The sequence below is a fragment of the Mytilus californianus genome, unplaced genomic scaffold (assembly GCF_021869535.1).
Source record: "Mytilus californianus isolate M0D057914Y unplaced genomic scaffold, xbMytCali1.0.p SCAF_7, whole genome shotgun sequence".
NCBI lineage: Eukaryota > Metazoa > Mollusca > Bivalvia > Mytilida > Mytilidae > Mytilus > Mytilus californianus.
Window position 1 is genome coordinate 48,228,219 of NW_026262723.1, and position 24,305 is coordinate 48,252,523.

The window sequence follows — 24,305 nt, forward strand, 5'->3', positions numbered from 1 at the left end:
GTCAAACGGACTTACATTCATTCTTCACCTTCATATGAAAAAAATACGATAATATGGCACTACACAACCAAACAAAATAGAAACATCGACAATGTTTGTAGATGAAGTAAGTACACAATAAACCAATTATACGCTTTTAAAGCAGTAGGCGCGATGTTCAATATACCCCGCGCGTCGATAAATTTTGGGTTTTCCAACCATATTACACAGTATTTACCACCTTCAAACTTCCTCTGAAAAAAATATATCTGGCTAGTGTCAGTCTAGAATGATAAAGTGTTGACACAGATATATGTATCATCTGTCATGTCTAAATGTAATTTGAATAGTTAAATGCAACTGTTGAAATTAAAATGACAATACTGTATCATGAAGACTATGCAAAACATTCAAAGTCAATGAAACATGAACGAAGTTGCAGGGCAAAATAATTTCCATGGAATTGAGATATAATGCTGTTGCAACTGCATACCAAACATCAGTGACCTATTGTTAATGGTTCACCTTATAAACTGAACTAATCACACTTTTACTGTAGGCGATGCAAAATTTTCGCAGTCAATGAACCATCGCTCAGGGGGCGATACCGTATAATCTCCATTAAAAATTAATATTCCAATGCTAATACTAATGCATACCAATATACAATGACTTATCGTTAGGGTCCCCTTTTAAAGAACTTACCTTATCACAAATCTAAAAAAAAAATGTTATCGCCGCCGACGCCACCGGAAACAGCACGCCTCCATTACTTCGTAGAGGCGAGACAAAAAATATCTATACTTACAGGCTTTGTTCGCACTCTTTGATCTGGAAAATCTATATTTGATGCAATAGTATTGCAATTTTATCGAATTATGCATGAAGATTTAAAAGACCAAGAAGTAAGAATATAATTTTGTAGCTGTTAACTAGAAATCGTTTTTCTTTTCCCGATGATTACTTCAAGTAAGTTTTATTTTCCATCGATCACCTATTTGACATGCCTGAAAACGTGTGTTTAGAATTATCATATTACCTTAACACATTTTTAAGTATTCACATTAAATGTACAAATGTCTTGAATATAAACACTTTTAAATGTGTTTTAGAATTTAAAGTTTTTAGGACTTAAACACTAATTTCTAACCTAAACATGATCATAAAACACAATCCTAAACACTTTCTTCAATTTAAACATGTTATGAAATTGAACACGTTAAACACCATATACACAGTTTACATGTAGTAAGGATATTGGAAATGTATTTTGTGGACGTGTTCATAAACAAATTTAATAGATGTTATGTCGATGTCACCAAATTGAACGAAAAGTCGGATCGGTCTATACAACATGACTTGATTTTATTCTTCACATATAAAAAAATATAACAAAAATACCGAACTGCAAGGCAAATTCAAAAAAGGGTAGTCCATAAAACAACGGAACAAGTGAGAACATCTACTAACTTTTATAAAATACAAAAAATGTCTGAAGGACAATTAAGAATTTCGAAAAATGTCTCAAAAGTTCATTTTAATGTTAAGCAGTGGGCTAAAAAACTGCTACCTCATATAACATGAAACGTATAGTAACAATAAAAACATTACTGCAACTACATTAAAAAAATATCGCTTCTTCAATAAAATAAATAGCATTTAATCATTTATTTACAAAAGTAAAACGTAGCAGTACAATTTTTACAAGGACATACACTTTTGCAATTACTTTGACATTGAGCATATTTCGTATATATTTAAATAATAGCCTGGTCATAAAAAAATCAAGTGGACCAGTTAAACGAGCACTAAGTTAAGATTTCTTAATGGACAAATAAACTGTTAAATAGGTTAACAGTATATATGTCCACTAAGAGATCTTAACTTGTTGCTCGTTTAACTTGTCCATCCACTTGATTTTTTTAAAAACTACCTTGAAAGGCTGGTGATAATAGATTTCACACAACAGTTTATGTCCTTGGAAAAATGTAGTGCTTTGATTTTCTTATGTAAATAAATGATTAAATGCGATTCATTTTATTGTAGATGTTATCAATTTAAATGTAATTGCAGTATTTTTCTATTGTGTTTTTTCGAACATAATTTTGTTAGATAAAAGTTATTTATACATTGTTGGTAAAATAATTGTTTTGAGCTTTTTTCCGGGATGTAGAATTGTATCTTCCACGTATGTCCGGGACAACAGTAAATGTAAATCTTTGTCTTGAATAATACTTTGCCATATGTGAATTCATTTTCATGTTTTATTGTAAACCGTATTAGATTGTATTTTTTCTCTATTTCGTTCTCTTAAGAAATAGTAACCATGTGTGTGGTGGCTATTTACAGCAAGACCTATGATGATACAATCGAATAGTTCGGAAGAATAGTGACAGTAGCCACATTACAATTCCGCAAAGCACCACTATTTACAATAGCATTACTTAGTCATACGACAAGATTGTGTATTATGGTAAATACTGTGCAATATTGATAGGGAATTTCAAAATTGGTCGATTCTCAGTCAAACTGAGTAAAGATCCGTCTTAATTCCATTTAATTGATCAATTTAATAACACTCAACGTTACCTTGATGGTGTTTTTTCTTTGTATAATCAAGAAAACTCTTATTATGCTGCTAAGATTTCCTTTAAATAAATCTGACATTTTAAAACAGTAATAATTGTCCTTTTTCTAGATTTGGATGCATCAAAATCTAAAACAAACCTTTACGTCAAAAAGACGATTTTTCGTTCTCTATTGTAAGTTTTCCTTTTATGGACCGAGGTGTTCCTTTGGCCCTTCTTACGGTGTGTATATTTTCAATTAACTGACCTAAAGAAAACTAGCTTCTATTATTGCTTTTCATCTTTACATGGTCAACTCCTTTTTGATCGGATCGTCGAAAAGTTTCAATTTGCAATTAAAGGAGTCGGGCCAATTTCTCTGAATTTATTTCACACCAGGGCCATTTTCAAAAAGTCTCTCAATCTTTACTTAAATTCATAGTATGACAACCCAATGTATGTTTATTAAGGTTCTAACAATAGTATGGCTTATTTCTAAATAGGTGATGAAATTATAATCGCCCAAAAATATTCCAAAACAGCAATCCTGAGAGATTTTGGCGAATTTGAAGTATGCATTCCAAAGATATCTTTAATCGACTCCAAAATTATATTGAAAGTAAAACTATGTTTTGTCTTTTGGATACAAATTAATTCTTTTTGATTAGATTTGTTTATCGGTGCAAACTTTGACAAAAACAATTTGCAAGTGTGTACCAAAGTACATTCAACAGTAACAAGTAGGGCTGCACCACTGTATTTTTTATGGAAATGTATAAATTGTGAAACAACTTTAATTATTAATGATATAGACGGTTTGATATTCCATTTCCAGTAGGATTTGAGAACTCTTAGAATTTGACCGTGTGAATAAAGACAATGCAGGGAGATTGTATATTCCTCTTTAGCGTCTAGGTATCTATAATTGCTGCATCACATGGGTTCGATTCAACTAAGATCTCAAGTCGGATAAATAGTCTAATAATTTATTGGTTTATATATACTATATTTTATTATTGGTTGGAATATGTTATACAGAGAATATGTACATTCATATAACCATGACAAAAAAGTATACTATATGATTGGTTGTTAAAATGGTACAATAAGCAGAAAATCAAAATATCTCAAAACTTGATCATATAATTACATGTATATCCATAATCTACAATATCTTTAATTGTTAAGGGACTTTCCATTTTGAATTTTCCTTGGAGTTCGGTATTTTTGTTGTCTTACTTTTTAACCGTTTATACGGTGCTGTACACAAATTGTAAAACTTGAATTATTTGTTTGCTTGTTCGTTTACCAATTCAGTTTCATTTTGTTGTCTGTTCTGCAGAAGCGGTTACGAGTCATACCTCAATGGATGAATTTTATTTACAACAATAAAAAAAAAAATGCCTAGAATTCATGAACAGGCATAAGATAGAATAACTACTCTTATGGAACTGTAAACTCTTGCAAAATGTTCTTGTTTACGGAAATTTACTGATTTCACTAAGATGGACGGACAAGTTTATAAATGATAATTTGAGAACTATAAGCAGCACTAAGCAGAAACACTGCCAGGCTTTACAAAATAAAGAAATGACAGATATACTTGGCCTTGGCATTGTTAAAATTTTAGTAAATGCAAACTGTTGCACATTCATAATTGTTCAAGTTTTGAAACTGCATGCGTACTAGTGAGCAGTAATTTCCTGACTAACAGCGTAACATACAACTATCTTGCTGATGTTTTTATTATATACATATATAGTAAGAGAAAGACATCCATTACTATCAAACATTACAAAGATACGTAAACAGAGTAACGTTCAGTTTGCTTTTTCGAACGTCTCTTTTTCAGATTGACATGTCCATATATAAACTAAGAGACTATATACTGGTATTGCTATCAACATATAATGAACAACTTGAAATATCAAATAAAAGTTAGAATAAAGAAAATTGCAGTTTTTTTTCATGTCTTGAAATGTAAATGAACAGTTCTTTATATTGCTTGCATTTAAAAAAAAAGCACCCAAATATGAGACCACCATGCTAAGAGCATTCAACTGAAGTCTCCCGTCTAACATAAACCCGTCAGACCTCAACCATTCGTAAGAGTCTTTGAATAGGATCCTCGGCATTAGTTATGGAATCATCGATATCCGAATGTTCATCACTGGATTCGTCGTGACTTTCCAATAAATCTTTAAGTTCGTGAAAAGACACAAGATCATGTCTATTTGGAGCATTATTGGGCAAAACTGGAACATTTGGAAAATTTCCCTGACAAATTATTTTATCAATATCTATGTAATTTTCGACGATTTCATGTCGCAAAGGAACAGGTTCAACTGTGCATCCAATTGCTCCATCCACGGCGTCTTCACTTGCACTGTTCATCTCGCTTACTTCCTTCTTGTTCTGAAAGTTCGGCAGTGTATTGGTATTAGTGTTGGTTTTAGAATTTTCGACAGTATCTATGGACGGTTTGTATTTCATGTCAATATTTTCGCTAGGATTTTGCTCTTGTGTTGTTTTACAAGTTCTTCCTCTACCTTGACTTTTACATTCTTGATTATCAATATCGACAACGGAAATAATGTCATCATGACTGACACTAACAACCGACCTAGACTTGCGCATGATAACCCTAGTCTCTATTGGTTCTTCATCACCATCTTGATGCTCCTTCGTTTTATCAGAAGTGTTTACATCATTTTGGTTGTTGTTTGTCTCTTCAACAGTGACAGTTGAATTGCCATTTTTGGTTTGTTCGGTTTCTCGTTTAGTTTCAGAAGAAACAGTCTCGTCGACTTTGTTTTCATGACTATTTCGGTCTCCCTCACCAACGGTTGTGCTGTAACCAGAATCCCGTTTGTTTTCGGAGTTCTCAGTTTTTAAAACGCTCGGATTATCACTTGCGGACGCAATTTCTGGCATTTTTGAAACAGTACTTGTCGAATCTTCGTTTGTACTTTTCTCTTCTAAAATATTTTCATTATTTTCTTCAGTAATGTCTGTTGTTATTTTACCATCAACGCTATCCATCAAAGATTTCGGCGAAGGTGTCCCTTTCGCCTCGGGTTCCAAACTGCCAAACTTGGTGTCTGTTAAATTATGACCACTACTGTTTTGTACACTTTCATACGGCTTTGAATCTGTGGTAATCTTCGTTTTAATTTCTAGAGAATTTTTCAAATTCTCATGTTTCTTTGACAAAGAATCAGTTTTCTTTTCAGTATCTAGTTCAATACTAACATGATGCAGGTGCGTTTTTGCTTCCGTTATAGTAGACCATGGATGGAGTTTAGTTGGATCTGACTTTCTGGTTGGTTTCGATGGTTCTTGGGAAGGTTTAGACAGAACGCCCGAGACAACTCTCCTATTTTCAGTCCCGTTTGTATTATTTTCAAAAATATTTTTAGCTGCATTGACCACCACTGTATGCTCGCCTATTTCTTCCCTATGGCTAAATATGGAATTCTTTCTTGGTGTGCTGGAACAAAACATGAATAAAACATGAACTTTTATTCGACGATTAACTCGAACTTTATTCGAAACTTGTTCAACTGGAAGTTCAGCTCTTTATTAATATAATTATTTTAAATATTTGAAAAATGTAGTTTGTCTAGCATTTTGCAAATACGGACACTAGATTTCTCCTGGTATGTTTGTCCCAGTAAGATGGTTTTGCTTATAATAACACCATATACAGGTGTTTAACATTTTTTATAGATTTTGGCATAATTTGACACCAAGTTTTGTTTAGCGAAATATGACCTATAACGACAAACTTTACATTGATCAGCAAAACGTACAGGATGATCCACATGACTTCGACAATAAGCATTTCATGACAAAAAACATTCCTCTTTAGCAACTGACCGTTGTTCGAAAAGTGCAAGTGCAACTATTTTAAAACGACTTTTATTTTTGAAATTTCTTGATATAAACGTTTCAAAACATTATTGAACTAAAATGTTGCAATCCTCATTTAATTTCCTACGGAAATAATGCCTTTGCCTCAGGTATATATAGGCCTTCCAAATACTGTTTCGATTCCTAACATCACTGAAGAGACATTAATTGTCGAAATCCGGATATGGTGTACAAATTTTTGCACCTCATATTTGCGGTATACCATCTTTTCCGCAAGTTTATTGTTTTCTGTTTGGTAATAATTTAGTAATAAGATCTATTTTGTTAGATCTGGTGATCAATTTATTTGGCAATCGCCAATGGCAGTCAGCAGGGTTTGAGAACATCAGTTGTTCGACCTGTTAGTCAAATGCGTTTTGTTAAAATAGACTTTTTCACTTTTTTTGGTCTTTTGGAAATTGTTGTTTGTGCTGTATTTAGACCCCTCTACCAAGAAATTTGTTTTACATGCACACGTATAAAAATTGCGGTTTTTATCCAACGCAATCATAGGTTTGAACGTTGTTTTCAATTTAGAATTTTATATATATATATATATATTGTTTACAAAAATCCGGAACATTCTTAATATAACAGAGTTTGGACAGTACATCCTTTCTTTTCTTGTTCATTGTAAATGCTTTAAAGTGAATTATTACACCTGTGTCTAACCTACATTTCTTCTGACACACAAAACTTACTTCTTCGTCGGTTCACTATTAGTTGTGGTACATTTTGAGTATTCTGACAATTTTTGCACCCATTCACTGCATTTCTCATTGGATTCTGCAGTCTGAAACAATATTGGCATTGTTCAAATATATATTTTCAGCCTTATAGTGTTTATCTCATTCTTCAGAAAACAGTCATATGTGACAGTTGACGAATATTAAGCATACAAGAATTAAACTATTTTCTTAGCGATTTAAGCGAGCAAAAACGTGTTTTAATTGTACGCTTGGCAGCGAAAGTTTGGGACACCAAATACATATAAAGTTTTGGGGGCTGTTAACCAAAAAAGGTCTAAATAGAAACAATCGAACATATATATATAAACAATTCAAGTTTGCCAGAAGGGTCTGCAGTCTTAGTAATATAAAGTTTAAAACAAAACAAAAACCAAGTTACATTTATAATGCACTTCTATATCGCTCACTGATTCATTTATTATCCCCCCGTCTCGCGTCAACAAGTTCTTCTTTAAAAAAAGTATTCCAATGCTGCTTCCTTGATTATGAAAGACGTTAACTTGATAAAGAGTTAACTTAAATCATCAAACCATGGAAGTAAAATATAATACTCCAATGATCAATCCAAGATTGTTGGTCAAGAAAAAAAAGCAACATTTAATCTACATGTGTTTATCCCTAAATAGCACTTTATTTACGTTCAAACGGGACAAGTAACGAAAATAAATGATTTATACAAAATTACAATTTTTTTCTGAAACTAAATACGTCCGTCTTCACAGCTAGGCAAGACGTTCATGCAAAGATTTTTTTTCTCATTAAATGTAATGTATATACATGGTTTTCAGTCAATGGTAGTAAATTCTTCCTTGTCGGTAAAACGAAGAATAATATTACTTACATTTAATAGAAAAATAGAATACAATTGATTTTTTTGGCACGTATACTGTGTAAAATGTCGGTTTCCGTAAAACTAACTCATAGTAAAATGAATTCTATTAAAATCATGAACGTATGATATACTTCCTTGTAATATCAAACATCAATTGTCACATCGATAATTAGAGCAAACTGATGTCAAATATAAAATTATAGGTTATTGAGACGAAAACCTACAACGAAATAAAAACAAAAGACAAATTGAAACCAGGTTCAACCCACCATTTTTTATTAAAATGTCCTGTACCAAGTCAGGAATATGGCAGTTGTTATCAAATAGTCCGTTTCTATGTATGTTGGCGTTTGTTTTTGTTGCAGTTCAGTGTTTCTGTTGTTCCGTTGTTTTCCTGTTATAGTTAATGTATTTCCTTCGGTTTTGGTTTGTGACCCGGATTTGTTCTCGCTTAATCGATTAATGACTATTGAACAGCGGTATACTACTGTTCAGTGCCTTTGTTCAACAATATGTGAAGCTCTAAATCGGTCCAATTATATAAAATTGCCAATAAATTTAATACGGTTTATCTCATTTTCGCATTTATAAGATAAACCAATTTAATGAAAGAGATTTGATCTATTCATTCGGATTCCCGGTCGCTAATACCACGTGACACTCTACACTTGCGTCGAACTTGCCATACGTGTAGGTTAGTTGAAAGTTTCAAAGACCCTCTCACCTCCCCTAACAACCTACCAATAATTTCAATTGTCTGCTGCTGTTTTATTCATTTTTCACTTGAGGCCGACTAAACAGAAAATGGAGATCATGGGCCTCGTTCTCGGATAAACTTTGAAGAACTTGAGCATCTATTGTCACCAATCGGGCACATTGACTTGTCATTTAAATCAATTACAGCATTCTGCGATTAATCATGTCTTGTGGCCGCTTAGCGCTATTTCCTACATAGTTATTTGTTTGTTATGCTTTGCCTACAACATGGTTCTTAATGAACTATCGACAATCTTCCAAATTCCCTAATCAGAAAAAAGATTTATAAATAAAGTCAAATAACGTGTTACTTTTATACCAGGACATCCCAATTCTGTGTCGTTTTAGGTGTTTTGGAGGAGTGGGAGTGTTATCAACCCCGCGGCGAAGAGTAGAAAATCACGCAAAATATAATTTGTAAAATTAAAGTTTCTTGTTGCACTATATTCCTTTAATATAAATAAATAAAATAAAATGCTCAGGGCACAGCTTGATACGACCGCAGAGTTCGAACCCTGGACATGTAGTTGGGGCAGGTATGGACACAACATTCGAGCTTGATACAGTTCTGAATTTGGATTGTGATTAAATATTTGACACAGCATAGGTTTCTAACACAGAATGAATGTGGTCTGAGAACTTAAAAATTTAATTTTGGACCCTTTTGACCTCAATGTGGAACAATTTAAAAACGGGGCCAAAAATGATCAATTTATACAAAGTATTAGAAAATATTAGTTTAGCCCTTTTTCCTTAACGGTTAGGGCCATAACCCCTAAATCAATCCCAACCTCCCTTTTTTGGTAAGGAACCTTGTGGTACAATTTCATAGAGATCCATAGACTTATACTCAAGTTATTGTCCGGAAACAAGAAAATCCTTGTTTTTGCCCCTAATTCCTAAACGGCCATAGCCCCTAAAATCAATCCCACCCTTCCTTTTGATGTATAGACTCTTGTGGTACAATTTCATAGAGATCCATACGCTTATACACAATTTATTGTCTGGAAACCAAATGTCTTCGGACGACGACGACGCATACGACGTCAACGTCATACCATCATACGACCGCAATCGTATAGAAATAAACAAGTTTATCGTCTCACTCCACAGGCATTGATTTTTTTACATATACTTTAATATAAAGTAGAGAATTTTTTCACTCACTGCATAAGTGAACATTAATTATTCACGACAATACTTACTGCGATGTTACAAGGTACTATATGACATGCATGAAAAGGCCTTCAAATTGTTAAAGGTAAACGATCATGATATTTAAACAAGTTGCATGCAATTCATAAATTGTTTAAATATATAAACTAGATTTTTTGTTTATCAGTACTGCAAATGTTCTTAATGGAATGTGTTTAAAAAAAAACTACCCTGACATTACATCAACTTCCTCATGACAAGTTTCTAAACAATGAACAAATGTGATTTACATGTATGACATGACAGTTCAAATCGATTGTTAGTTTTATTCTGGTACACAAATGTAACTCATAAATTTCATTTATGCATATTATCATGTTTGCATAACCAGAAAATAACATTAAAATCCCCAGTGTCTCCTGGGGTGTTTTTTTTCTTCTTCGGTAGTGAGCCAGAAGACGTCCATTTCTGTTTTTTTTTTGCATTGGTTGTCTTTTACCTCTTCCTTTTAAATAGGTGGTTTAGACGGCAGAGGTACATAACAAACATGGCGTCGTTTAGTCTAAATGATATCAATACGTTTATAAATGCAGACATAGGTGAATGTGAGCTGTGTGATAAACGTTTTTATGGTATGGCAGCCTTTGTAGTACATTCCTGTAAGGACGATAAGCTGGATGAAGATAAATATTTGCATGTAATACTGTTATATTTCTAAGACATGAGTTATAACGCCTGCTTGACAGAAAATATAATCACAAATTTCTTGTCTATTTTTTACACTTTCCACCGCCATCGGATATTCCAACTGAAAAAAACTGAAAATATCCCATGAAAATGGGAAAAAAAATTGTTGTTTTCTTATTATAGAACTAGCCGGACAATAACAGTAACGGGACGACCATTTGATATTTTGGGGAGGGGAGGGGACAGGAGGATTTTTTTGGATTTTATTTATTCATTTTTTTGGATTTTATTTATTCATTTCAATCTGTCGCTATGCATGCTTATTTTCCCAGTTCTTACCAGGCCAGCATATTCATATTCAAAATCCTCAGTCCTGTACCACTATCCCCCTTAAAAAAATATTATAAAAATCAAATGATTGTCCCCTTATTTTACACGAGTTTAAATTGATTGGCTGTTGATTATTTTTAAACGCCCAGTAGCAAATTTTTCATGCATGTTCAGGACGGCACAATTTTAAAACTCGGATAAATAATAAAAAAATAAGAACTTGTGGTATGATTGCCAAAAAGACAACTATCCACCAGAGTTCAAATGAAGTGGATGTAAGCAATTAAAGGCAACCGTATGGTTTAAAATGAGAAAAATTCATACCGTATACGTATAGTCGGCTATCATGAAATTGCTCCGACATGAAAAATGTTAAAATAAAATCAATTCAAACGTGAAACCTAACGGCATAATTTATAATAAAACAATTTACGAAAAACAAATACTAGTATATGACAGACATAAACCCCAACGACAAACACTAAACTACAGGCTCCTGACTTGGAACAAGTACATAAAGAATGTGGCGGCATTTAACATGTTTGTGAGCGCTTAACCCCCTCCCCCATCCCTTAAACCTGGGACAGTGGTGTAACAGCACAACATAAGAACAAACTGTAAAAATCAGTTGCAATTGGCTTGACTCTAAAGATCGGTACGAGACACAAAAATAATTAACATAAAAACACAAAACACAAAGCACAAAGCACAGAAATAAGAGTACTCGCATGCAGTAAATGAAAACAACTCATAAATAAATCATGTTCTCCCAGACTTAAGTGTCCACATCCAACGGATTTAGAGTAAAGACAGTCTGAAAAACGTAAGACCTTGAATACCTTGTATACTAGTACATATATATTTCTATCTTTTTTTATGTACAAAAATAATCCAGTTTGGTTACTTTGAAATATTTTGATAGATATACAAGATGTCTTTTTCAATCATATACCAGACAAATATTGGCAAATTCTTGTACAGTTTAAGATTATTTCTGAAAATCAAATGGTCGGAGCTTTAATCAGGATTTGCTTAGCTAAATTAAGTTAGGAAAGCATACAGAAAAAATGCCATGAAGACAGCGATTTATTCCAATCAATTAGTTCCTTGTTTTTATACTTATAAATATATATATTAATATCAATGTCACAAGAGAGCACAATATTACATGCATATCTTTCGAATGAGCTGACGTAACTAAATTTCTAATAAATAATCGTGAAATTCAGTTATGTCATCCATTTTTTTCATAAAAAAAGATCTACAATATTCGACACCAAATATACTTATTTTTATTGCACCTTCTTTCTTTAAAATATCTCCAGAAGAGGTCCAGATTCATTTTTTTGGACTCTTCACCATAAGATATTCTGGAGATGTACAGAAGAGACCAATAAAAAACGCTCCTGTTGTCATTAACATGACTGATTCTTCCTTACGAAATGAAATTTTTTAAAATCTGAAAACATCTCCATCCCGTTTATAAGAGTCATTTTTTTAACCGGCGCTTACCAAGACCAGCAACTTTTAAAACAATTTCCCCAGAAACCGTCAATTCGGTTGAGCAATCGTGGTGATTATCACAGTTTTATGTCACATTGTGTTACAAAGCAGTTTTCAAATCTTATGTTATTTCAATTTTAAATTTACCAAACAACACAATAAAACTAAGAAGACAAACAACCAAACAACACAATAAAACAATGAAGACAAACAACCAAACAACACAATAAAACGAAGAAGACAAACAACCAAACAACACATTAAAACAAAGAAGACAAACAACCAAACAACATAATAAAACGAAGAAGACAACTACATGCACATGTTACTTACATATACTTGTGAATTCTTTTCTGTTTTAATTTCAAACTGGCAGTTACTGGTTATTCTGACTAGTTGTATATCTGAAAGGTCTATAGAACCTATACAGGAGGATCTCTAAAAAGAAATGAAATTTTATTATTCAGTCTATCTTTTCGACGTTTTTCGTTATTTTGCCACGATTTTATTTGTTTGTCTTCGACTTTTGAGGGGGGGCTTCGGTGGCCAAGTGGTCTAAGTAGTTTTACTACTGTAATCACTAGCCAGTCAACACTGAGGTTGTGAGTTCGAACCCCGCTCGTGCGGGTGCACTCGACTCCAATGTTAATTGACTAGGATTGTCAGTTTTCCTATCGAATGTCGGTGGTTTTCTCCGGGCACTCCGGCTTCCTCCACCAATAAAAACTGGCCGCCACGAAATAGTCCAAATGAGGCACTTAAAAATGGCGTTAAAAACACCAACAATCAATCGACTTTTGAGTTTTGATTCTTCCTTTGATATTTCCGCCACTTTTTTTAACGTGGAAATGAATTTTTAAAATTGTTGGAATTTTTACAAGAAGAATAAAAATACCGTCCCTAGGAAGTTCGGTGTGGGTAAAGATGGTCGGTATCATTAGTTACAATCACGTGGCTTGTACGTTCATATGTTTGTAAAAAGAATTGCCAGTTATATTTATGGAAACTATGTTATTAATTGCAATATTGTTTTGCTTTATACATGATCATACATGAAGACGCTGAACGATGAACTCTCGGGGCCTTCTTTTTTATGTATTGAAATCTTCGTATTGCATAGTTAAACTCTTTTATAAAGACAGAGTAATGTACCACCATAGTTAAAACCGCGGAGCACTTTTCAAAGTAATTTATTGCAAAAAGTAAAACCCTGACGGGTCACAATGCAAACATTACATACACATAAGAAAAATAAAACACATGAATAAAGTTCTAAACGATTCAAGTTAATAGTATATAGATAATTGAACAATGTGGACCTCATTTTCGCAACTCCGTGGACTGCTTTATAAATCCCACAACATTAGACAAAATATCTTCATTGGGATCTGAAATAGTTTTAAGTTTAGAGTTTGAGTCAAGCTGGTTAAAATTAGGATAAGGGCTTTTAATTGCATTTATAAGGGGGATTTATAATATTTTTACTGATTTGGAAAAAAATGAAGGAAAAAGTGTTTCTTGTCATATAAATTTTACAAACTTTACACATGCAATCTTTGTTCTCTTAGAATTTCTTGTATCGGCCTATTTCAATTTCCAAGTTATGGTCACTTATACGGAATTTTGTTAAAAGTTGACGACTATCAAATTTTGTTAGCTTGTGCAAGTAGTCTTCCAATTTCGTTTCATTTTTAAGTCTACTATAAAGGTAAAGTTTTGAAGTATAATCTATATGTGAAAGTTTTCAAAAGTGGTTTAATCATACTTTTCTTTAACAAAATGTTTTATTGTTTTTTAAGTGAATCTTTTATTAGTTTAAAAGGTTTATCAAAATCAACATATTCTTCTTCATTAATATTAAATTCTGCAAAAAATGTGCTTTGCAAAAGTATACCAAGTGTATATACTCCATCGTCAGACATAGACTATAGACTTTGAAAGCTTGGTTAACAAGAGGGTTCATTTCCTGACAGATAATTCTACATAAATATAATAAAACTTGAGTTTTTATAAAAAAAAAAGTCAAGTGGAACTGTCCCAATTCAGACTTTACAGCTTTATTACACGAGTTTTTTTTTAATTCCAAGAACAGTTTTACAAAATTTTTAATGCACTTTCGCAAAGCTGAATCTATCTATCAAGGATAAAATATCACAGTAAGTTCCATGCATTCTAGCTCTGTTTGTGACTCTAACAATGGAATAATATTCTTTCACAAACCAAATTTCACTATTATATCAAATTATAGGTTTAATCAATAATCACAAGCTAGATTACAGAAACAAATTACCTTGTTTTCTCTGAAGAAAGAAAGAGTAGATTCATCCAGAATGCTCCATACCTTAGTTTTTTTACCCGGAATTCTCTGAAATGAGATAAAATTGTTTATATTGATAGTTCTTCAAAACTTGATGTATTTTGATATCAAAGTCTTTTTCCTGTTAGGAAGTAACGTCAGCGGAATATCATTCTGAAAACCGACGTATGATAAAGATGGCAAATATGCAATTATTCAGAAATTTCGTGTTTTAAATTGTTGAAACAAATGACTGTGGACAATATGTCCTACTAGTACATGCAAAGCATTTAGATCGTTGAAACAAATTACTGTTGACAATATGTCCTACTAGTAGATGCAAAACAAGTTCATATTATATAACATATGAGGAACAAATGTGACACGAAATAAAAGAAAAAAAGCAGCTGGGAAAATGCAAGAACTAATCTTCTCTTCATGTTGACACAGGAAACCTAACAAAGACAACCATGGCTTTACTTATAATTTATAAATAGTCGTATATACACAGAGTTTAAGTGGTCGGAAATTTTTACTATTTGGCGACAAATGTTTTTCAGGCGTGTCACGCTCCAACAAAAAAACGCAAATGATCAGAACCCGCATATAAAAATGTCATCATTACGTCATTTGTATGCTGCTTTTCTGTAATGATATGAACAAAAATATTTTTAGATAGAAATAGAATAGAAATATAGACATAAGAAATAGCCGACTTCTCAGCTGATATTTGATTTGGACACCCCAGTTTACTACTGTAACGTCACAGTCTCAAATTGCACCGAGTACCTAAATTGCACCTATTCAACAAAAATAGCTGCGGAAATCTTACAAGTTTTCTTTGAGACTAAACAATTTGTATTTTTATGATTTGACATTATACACGTCTTTCAACATAGGTTAATATATTTAAATATACACAAAACGTTCACAGTATATATCAACATATGAATCATTCACTGGAAAAGGTAAAATCTACGGAAACGTCGCATGGAAAAAGTCGTTTTTTTTAAATATGTTACAAGCATCCATTTCTTAAAAAAATAACAGTAAGCATGGACTAATGTCAAATTGTTCTAAATACTTGAAGAAATGAAACAAAACATCTGCTATTCGATTTTTTATGATGTGAATTTAAGCATGGGTGCAATTCGGGTACTCCTCATTACAGAATCATGGATCGTTTGGAGGTCGGTTCAAACCCATTTTCTATGATTCAATATGGATTCAAAATTAAATTGGTGTAACTATATAGTAAATAAGGATACGTCTACAAAATAAGCACAAAATGGAAACTTTTGTTTGGATCATAAAAAAACGTAGGTGAAAAATAGATGCAATTTGGGTACCCTCACGTTACACGCTCTAACACCAGATTTTGTGTGTAAAGATAAAACATGATTTATACCAAGCCAAGTAGTATGCCGATAGAATGAACCGTAAAACTTACTTTTAATATACTCAATATAAGAACAAGGAGACGTGGTATGAATGCCAATGAAATATCCACTATAATGACGTTTGAACACAACAAACATTTAAATTGACCTTCCTCTTAATGTTATCTGTAAATGATTTAGTAATCCTCACGTGTACTAAATGACTAATAATTATCATCATTTGTACATGTATGAATTATTTTGACACAAATTTACTTTTAAACTTGACAAATGATATTATGTAACAATACTACATATACTTTACTTTATTGAAATGCACTTTACGCCCCTATGGGCAAATGGCTTACAAACACGCGAACAAACAAATGAAAAAAAATATATATATAAATTATACAACTATCATACTGATGTTAGATATTTATCAATTATGGTCTTTTGACGAGGTCAATATGTTATATATGATCCTGTTCAGATTATATTGACCGAAAACGAAGTTTTCATCTGTTGCTACGCATGCTTATTTTTTTCTGTGTTTTGTACACGATTGATTTCTGCATTTTGTGTTGCAGAATATATTTCATCCTGTCTTCTGCAAGGTTATATATTTTTAACTTTTACAAGATCAGGATATATAATAATAATAATAATAAATACAATATTTATAGAGCGCATTATATGATAACAACAATTACTCTAAGCGCCTCACATTTAAAAATAATAAAATACAAAAACACATAAAACATAAAATACAAAAACACATAAAACATAAAATACAAAGCACCAACTAATAAGAACCTAACAAGGAGATAAAGATTCAAAAATGCATGTACCCTAAAATATACAAAACAGTCCAAAATTAACGCAGTCAATCAAAAGTATAAAAAAGGCTACAAGAAATCCTTAAAAGCAGTTCGAAAGAAGTGAGTCTTGAGTTGTTTTTTTAAAAACGTTAAAAGAATTCACACTCTGCAAGGACGATGGTAAACTGTTCCAGAGTGTAGGCGCGGCCTTGTCAAAACGCCTCTCGCCGTAGCTTTTCGTTCGGACGTCATTTGGATGATGTAAAAGCATACTGTTTTCCGACCTGAGGGATCTGTCAGGTTTGTACGGCGTAATTAGATCTTGGAGGTAGCTAGGAGCCTTGTCATGCTGTGCTTTGAACACATATAACAGAAGTTTATATTGGCAGCGGTAATAAAAGGGTAGCCAGTGTAACGAGATAAGAACAGGCGTAATTGAGTCAATTTTCCTTTTTCGTGTTATCAAACGTGCTGCTGTGTTTTGGACACGTTGCGACATAGCTTACTGATAATGTTAGTGTTAGTACCATACAACAATGCGTTGCCATAGTCTTGCCTTGATGTAACTAGGGAGCATACTAGTTTTCTACAGGCTTCAACCGAAATTAAAGATCGAATTCGACCAATATTCCGAATATGGATCAAACAAGCCTTAGTGATCGCACTGGTTTGATGCTCCATACTGATGATTTTATCAAAGTACATTTCCAGATTTTTCACACAAGAAACGTCGCTTAATACAATTCCATCAAATGTCAGACGGAAATCGGAAAGATGCTTCAATTGATTTTTGGGTGCAAAGATAATTAATTCTGTTTTGTCTTCATTAAGTTTCAGCATATTGGCACTCATCCAATCACCAATATCAGACAAACATTTTTCTGGACGTTTGGACAGATCATACCAGTCTCCTTGCGGTCTTATGATTTGATAAACCGGCGTATCATCTGCGTACGAATGGTATGACATTCCGTGACGCCTGCAAATTTCACCTACTTGTTTTGCGAAAATACAAGATTTATATCAAATGGTCGTTCCCTAAATGATCACTGAATGGATTTGTATAAAATTATCAGAGAGATTTTAGGAATTGACATTGCGCATTTCCTATTTTATTTAGGATCAAAGAGATTTTAAGGGTAAAATACATTATATGGAGAGCTTTATTACTAACTTCTACGTCATTTTGATCCTTGGTGGAGGTTTTCTCATTGGCAATTATACCACATCTTCTTATTTTTATATTTGGTGCTCACAGCACATCTTTTTTTTCATACAGATACTAGTAACCAATAATCTGTTAATCATTTAGATCACAGAATATAGTTAGGGGTAAAATTCAATATCTGAAAAATTCTTTTGATTTCAAGGACAGTTTATTTGATGGATAAAAATCTGAAATAAAAAAATCTGTCTTTTAACATCACTTGTTATTTGAATGGTTTTTATTCGTGTACTGGGTTGTATTGGTGTAACCAAGTTACCACTTGTACAGGTACATACTACATACATATTTTAAAGATACATGATCGTACATACTTTGTCAGATGCTTTGTTTTGTTAACAAGTACATGTCAAACCATTAAATGACCTCAGATCCTATCATTCAGTCACAAATTTTAAACGAATTTTAACTATTATACACCTGAGGATACACAAAAGACTTACCTTCCGTGTGTATTGGATTAAAATACGTTCCTTCTCGAATAAATAAACAACTTGATACGTATAATACGGTTCAATCATGTGAGAATTTTATTTAAAAAATCAAATCTAAAATCTACCATTCGTTTTATGAGTTCCTCTACTGAGTCACCACCTAAAAAAATCACTTGTGCAAGTGCCTCTTTTAACTGAGCAATTTAAAATCTACAATTAGGATTTTTATTTCATATTCCCATGTTGTCATTGAGATATTCTGTTTCGGGGATTCAGAGAAAACACGATTTAAATTTCCAGAAAAAAGTATTTGTTACCCTCCCCCTCCTTTCGTTTCAATAACCCACACATATTTTGATCATTCTCGTGTACGTTCAAGAGTCTTACATTTGATACGTTTGTAGATACAAATAGTTTGTGTTAGTATATTAAAATCTATTACAGTTCAAATGTTTTAAATATATATCACGGTATTCTAATCTTAAACTTTTAATGTTAATATGTCTAATACCTTCTTACCTATACTGTATTCAATTACTTGCACAGACAAAGTGCGTGAATTAAACATGTACATGTAATATTCTAATCTGAAACCTGACAATAAATATATTATATAGACAACTTACAGATGGTTTTTCTAGTATCCCTTCCATTTTCGACCTATACGAAAGATAAACTATTCAGGATTCCATTGTCACCAGGTTCTTTTTTTTTCTCAGGTCGACCACATATGAAATATTTCCGAAGTTATTAAGATACTCTTGACAATGTAGTATTATAATTTATAACGACTTCCTTGTTCGTTCATTTTTTCAATTACCTCCCCTTGATGTGCCAATCTGATTTAAAATAGCTTCAAAGGTCGTCGATATACAGTTTTTGACAAATACCAAAATAAAAACCTTTTGTATTATAAGGAAATAATCGGATACACAATTTTAGTATATTTCTTTTTGACCAACAACACACTTAGTATGTTATATATATCACAAACATTTTGTATAAATTTTCACAGTCCAAAATCCAAATGCAGTAATCTACAAAATTGTCTGCATTTGAAACAAAAACGTTGATGGCATTTAATTGAAAAAATTGCATCTCATTGAAAAATAGTTTTATCGACTACATCATTTATCATTAACATTTTTTAAAAACATAAAGAAATTTTAATTAGACCCTTGTCAGGCAAGATACATAAAAATCACATTGTAGTTCAAGGGATTTAAAATTTCAAAGATCTGATACGAGTCAAATTAAATTGATGTGAATAGGTTTTGGCGGGTATGTATCTGGCCTGCTTCCTTTTTTGAAAACAGCTTTGAAATGTACAGCTGCATAGTAAAAATCGTGTTGTAGGTGGCATCGAATTGTTCTTTAAGATATATTGGCTATATGTATGGATATAATACGATACTGTTGTCAGGTCATTAAAGATTGCATATTTTGGCTTTAATATTGATTCACTTATAGGGTCTTTGCATCGGAATTAACACATTTATTCTAAAACCAGTTGTTGGCATGACACGGGTTATGTTCTTCTCAAATATTTTAAGACGGTATAATACTAAACCCCTAACAGGAGGGATTGTGCCTGATATTCATATGATGAAGACATAAACTTTCAATCAGTTTAATTGAGGTCTGTAGCTGGCATGTCAGTAACTGCTAGTAGTCTGTTATTTATGTATTATTGTCATTTTGTTTATTTTCTTTTGTTTCATATTCTGACATCGGACTCGTACTTCTCTTATACTGAGTTTTACTGTGCGTACTGTTGTGCGTTTGTTTTTTCTACATTGGCTAGAGGTATAGGGGCAGGGTTAAGATCTCAAAAAACATGTTTAACCCCGCCGCATTTTTGCGCCTGTCCCAAGTCAGGAGCCTCTGGCCTTTGTTAGTATGTATCATTTTTAATTTTAGTTTCCTGTGTATAATTTGGAGTTTAGTATGACGTCCATTATCACTGAACTAGTATACTTATTTGTTTAGGGGCCAGCTGAAGGACGCCTTCGGGTGCGGGAGTTTCTCGCTGCATTGAAGACCCATTGGTGGCCTTCGGCTGTTGTCTGCTCTATGGTCGGGTTGTTGTCTCTTTGACACATTCCCCATTTCCATTCTCAATTCTATACTAGGTTAAACCATAGACCGAATTATGTCTTTTAATCTATGTTTGATTAATAAAACATCAATTTACACCAAAAAAAAATATGATCAGAGTGACTGAATGTGGCCAAACATGGTGACATAATTATGGCAAGTCATAATTTCTATTACTAAGTAAAGAAAATAAGTGTAATCTTATCCCGAGATCGATGCTACGGCAAGTCATAAGTTCTATTAAAGTAATGAGCAGTGCAATCTTATCTTTTTTTCGGAACGGAACGAAACAAACCAACTGCATTTACTTGTCGGGGTGATTTCACTTTTTTAAATTAGTGAAATGACTGTTAACAGCGAAGTTAAACCAACAAGACATGAAATAAATGAAGTTTACTTGTTCCGTTCAGTTTCGAAAAATGCCAATAGCCCCTGGCTAATGATACTAATGGAATGGAACGGAACGGAACATTTTTTTATTTTGTTTACAAACGAAGTTTGAGGATATCATGAAGGACCAGCATGTCGGAATTAAAGGAAGAGAAAAAGGGGGGGGGAGTCATAGATAATAAATTTTCGAATATCTAAGTTGTTGAGTTCAGAACATTCTTTAAAAATATATGCGCTGTTTTTTACTATTTTAAATATGATATCATTTCTTACATCTCATAATACTTTTAACTGCAACATCATTATTTCAGCCAGTATGATTTTAAAAGGAAAATTACTCTAAGAATTATCGTATATAAAAATTATGAAGTCAGGTGTATGCAGTTGTATTTACTTCCTACTTTAAAGAACAATTTAATTCATTATAAATAAATTCCTTTATGATGCCCCTTTAGTCGTTCCGCTTCGTTCCATTCCGTTTCGAAAAGTACCTGTAGGCACATATTGCAGGAAATCGAGAACAAAACAAGTGGACTTTTGATGACACCTCATATAAATCAACGCTTCAGAGTTTCGAAATTTTGATAGTTGCTGTGGTTACTCAGTTTGTACTCGCCGGATACATACGTTTTACATGTTTGGTCAATCAAATATTAAATATACTGTTGACACACAAATATGTCTCGCCTATCGGCAGAAAATTCAGAAAAGACAATCTGATCGACAGCAACATTGCTAATTAATTCAAAATTGCTGGACCATGACCTAAGGGACAGGGCCTCGAAATAGTCACCAAACTGAGATAACCTGATAGTAATGCAACTTTATAGAAAATATCATTGATTTATTTCAAGTAGTTCCCATCAAACTGACTTAAGCAGAAAACTTAACATTGAAATATGGTAATTAATTCAAAGCCACTGGAAATTACCTAGGGCCTCGAAAGAGGGGGGGGGGGGGCAATAGGGGGTCCGTTAACATGTTAACAACACCATTAAAGCCATTCGAGCCATTGCAGTCAAAGTGTACAGTAGCATTTTGCCAAATAAATAATATAATAATTCATATTATTTATTTTCAGATTTGTAGACCACTAGTATGCGGAAACCAGTACCAGCTGCTAAATTTCGGTGTATTTACACGAACTTTCCTCGTAATCATACTCATAATAATAAAAAAGTGCACTTGTCTTGGCAAGTGGCGTCTCCCATGTGAGAGTTTGTCACCGGATTATTTGATAAATATTTTATGTTCTTTTGAGTTTACGAATTAAAATTCTAACGTATAAACTGTACTGAATCTTTCCACTGTTGATTCTTTCATTACAGCAGAAAATGTATTCTAAACGTAACGTAACGTAACAAAGACCAAAGCAATCGCGGCAACAGAAACAGTTGAAGAGAATTTTAAAATAGATATGTGTAATTCTTTCATTGATCTTGTAATCAGTCATCTGAACATTAAATTTCCAGAGGAAATTAAACCCATGGTCAGTGTTTTTTTATTTGATGCCATGTTACCTCGACAAACCGAATGACGAGTTTATTGCAAATATTGTAATTTGATAGACGAATACAAAAAATATTTTCCGCAAGAACTCCATCGGTGGTGAAATAACGTGCGCAATAATTCCGTCCCGGAATCTTGCACGCATGAAACTGTGCTGAGTTATACTTCTGACTTCTAACCCAACATCGCTCGTATTATGCAACTATTGTAGTTCATGCTGCTGTGAACGTTCCTTTCCCTCTAAACTGGGACATATTGTATATAGTATAATAGTCCCAACTCTAAAACATGGATAAGAACACCCGTGAGTGAGTCTACTAGTAGGCGGAGCGGCCTTTCGATTTTACACATATATACATAGAATTGAAAGAGGGTGAAATAGGCACTATTTCAGTTAAAAAAAGATGGGATGCATCCGGCCATTGTGTCGCCTTTGACCCGGCATTTAGAACAACATGACAAGTAAATGAGCTAAAAGCATTGTTTTCTATCATATTATCCTTTTTTTTTTATAAATGAATAATTTAAAATGTATTGTTATTTTCAAGGATTTGTATAAGTCTTACTATACAAATTCTTGTTATTTTTTAGGCACTGGCTACGATTATATTGAAATGTAACAATAATAAAAAAGTTATTGTTATATTGGACACAAATTGCCGGAAAGCTAGGCTGGGTTAGGAACCGATTAACAATAGTATTTGTGTTTACGGTTACGTTGCGTTATTGTTACGTTAGATTTATTAAATTTTAAACCTACTAGAGTTTTGTTGCTTAATTCTTCGAAATACTTGATAATAATAATAATTATTTTTCATAAAAAAATGTTGAAATAGTTTTTAAGTATTACTTGTTTTAATGCTCTTCAGGATAATACTACAGTTTAGTAGTGCCAAAGGCAAAATATATAGTTCAATGGTTCGATGTTTAGAAGAAAAGTTTTCACTTCTATGTAAGTTAAGAATCATTTTAACTGCACACCTACCCTTATTACTAACAAACAATACTCAAGTATCAAATTTTATACAAACGCAGTTCGAGAAAAATTGATATATCAAAGGCAAAGTTTGACAGCAGTGAACTAAAATACTGCGAACTTCTGTAGTGCAACATGTAATTGACGGAAATGAAATGATATTAAAAGACAACATAAAACAACCTCACATTTTCCCAACAAAAATTTGAACGAAAATACAAACATTTCAAGAACAAAAAATATTTTTCACCTGAAGCATGGGAGACATTGAAAGTTGCTTTAACTTCGAAAAAGGGATATTGCACAGTGGAACTATTTGGTCTGTAAAACCACGTACACATTGCTGCATCACTCGTTTGTGATGGCTGCCTACAGTGGTTTCACCAAAAATGCGTCGGACTAAAACATGCTCCTAAAAGCACATACTGGATGTGTAGAGGCTGCCATCAGTTGAAATACAATTTTAAAAATGTATGTAATATTGTAGCATTGCAGTGTTTACGAATACAAGTTTTCAAGTTATAATTTAATACATATTACTAGTCCCTGCATACATTGAGGTGCATTAACGTAGCAATAACGCAACGTAGCCGTAGACACAAATATTATTGTTACGTTCATAAATAATCGGTTCCTAATCCAACTTTGCATTCCGACAATTAGAGACCAATGTAACAATAACTTTTTTTATTATTGTTACATTTCAAC

At 32.8% G+C, this 24,305-nt stretch overlaps 1 protein-coding gene across 2 annotated transcripts; it reads right to left on the bottom strand.

Moving 5' to 3' along the window:
• Window positions 1–3,518: 3,518 nt before the first annotated feature.
• Window positions 3,519–19,457, bottom strand: LOC127709711 (uncharacterized). Of its 2 annotated transcripts, none has more exons than XM_052215373.1 (5): window positions 19,252–19,457; window positions 14,761–14,835; window positions 12,804–12,908; window positions 7,160–7,251; window positions 3,519–6,036 (listed from the first exon to the last, which is right to left on the bottom strand). In XM_052215373.1, the coding sequence occupies exons 1-5, from the start codon at window positions 19,276–19,278 to the stop codon at window positions 4,635–4,637; spliced, it is 1,701 nt and encodes a 566-aa protein (XP_052071333.1). In that variant the 5' UTR covers window positions 19,279–19,457; the 3' UTR covers window positions 3,519–4,634. The 2 variants fall into 2 exon arrangements, with proteins under 2 accessions (XP_052071333.1, XP_052071332.1); XM_052215372.1 differs by lacking the exon at window positions 19,252–19,457 and adding an exon at window positions 18,635–18,738.
• Between the last annotated feature and the right edge of the window lie 4,848 nt (window positions 19,458–24,305).

Bases quoted from the DNA above. Each gene is read 5' to 3' on its own strand.
- LOC127709711 (XM_052215372.1), bottom strand. From the start codon at position 18,712: ATGATTGAACCGTATTATACGTATCAAGTTGTTTATTTATTCGAGAAG. The intron at 12,909-14,760 runs GTAATTTGTTTC...ATTTCTTTTTAG, and splicing joins CTTTCTTCAGAGAAAACAAG to AGATCCTCCTGTATAGGTTC. The intron at 6,037-7,159 runs GTAAGTTTTGTG...GTTTTGTTCCAG, and splicing joins AATAGTGAACCGACGAAGAA to CACACCAAGAAAGAATTCCA.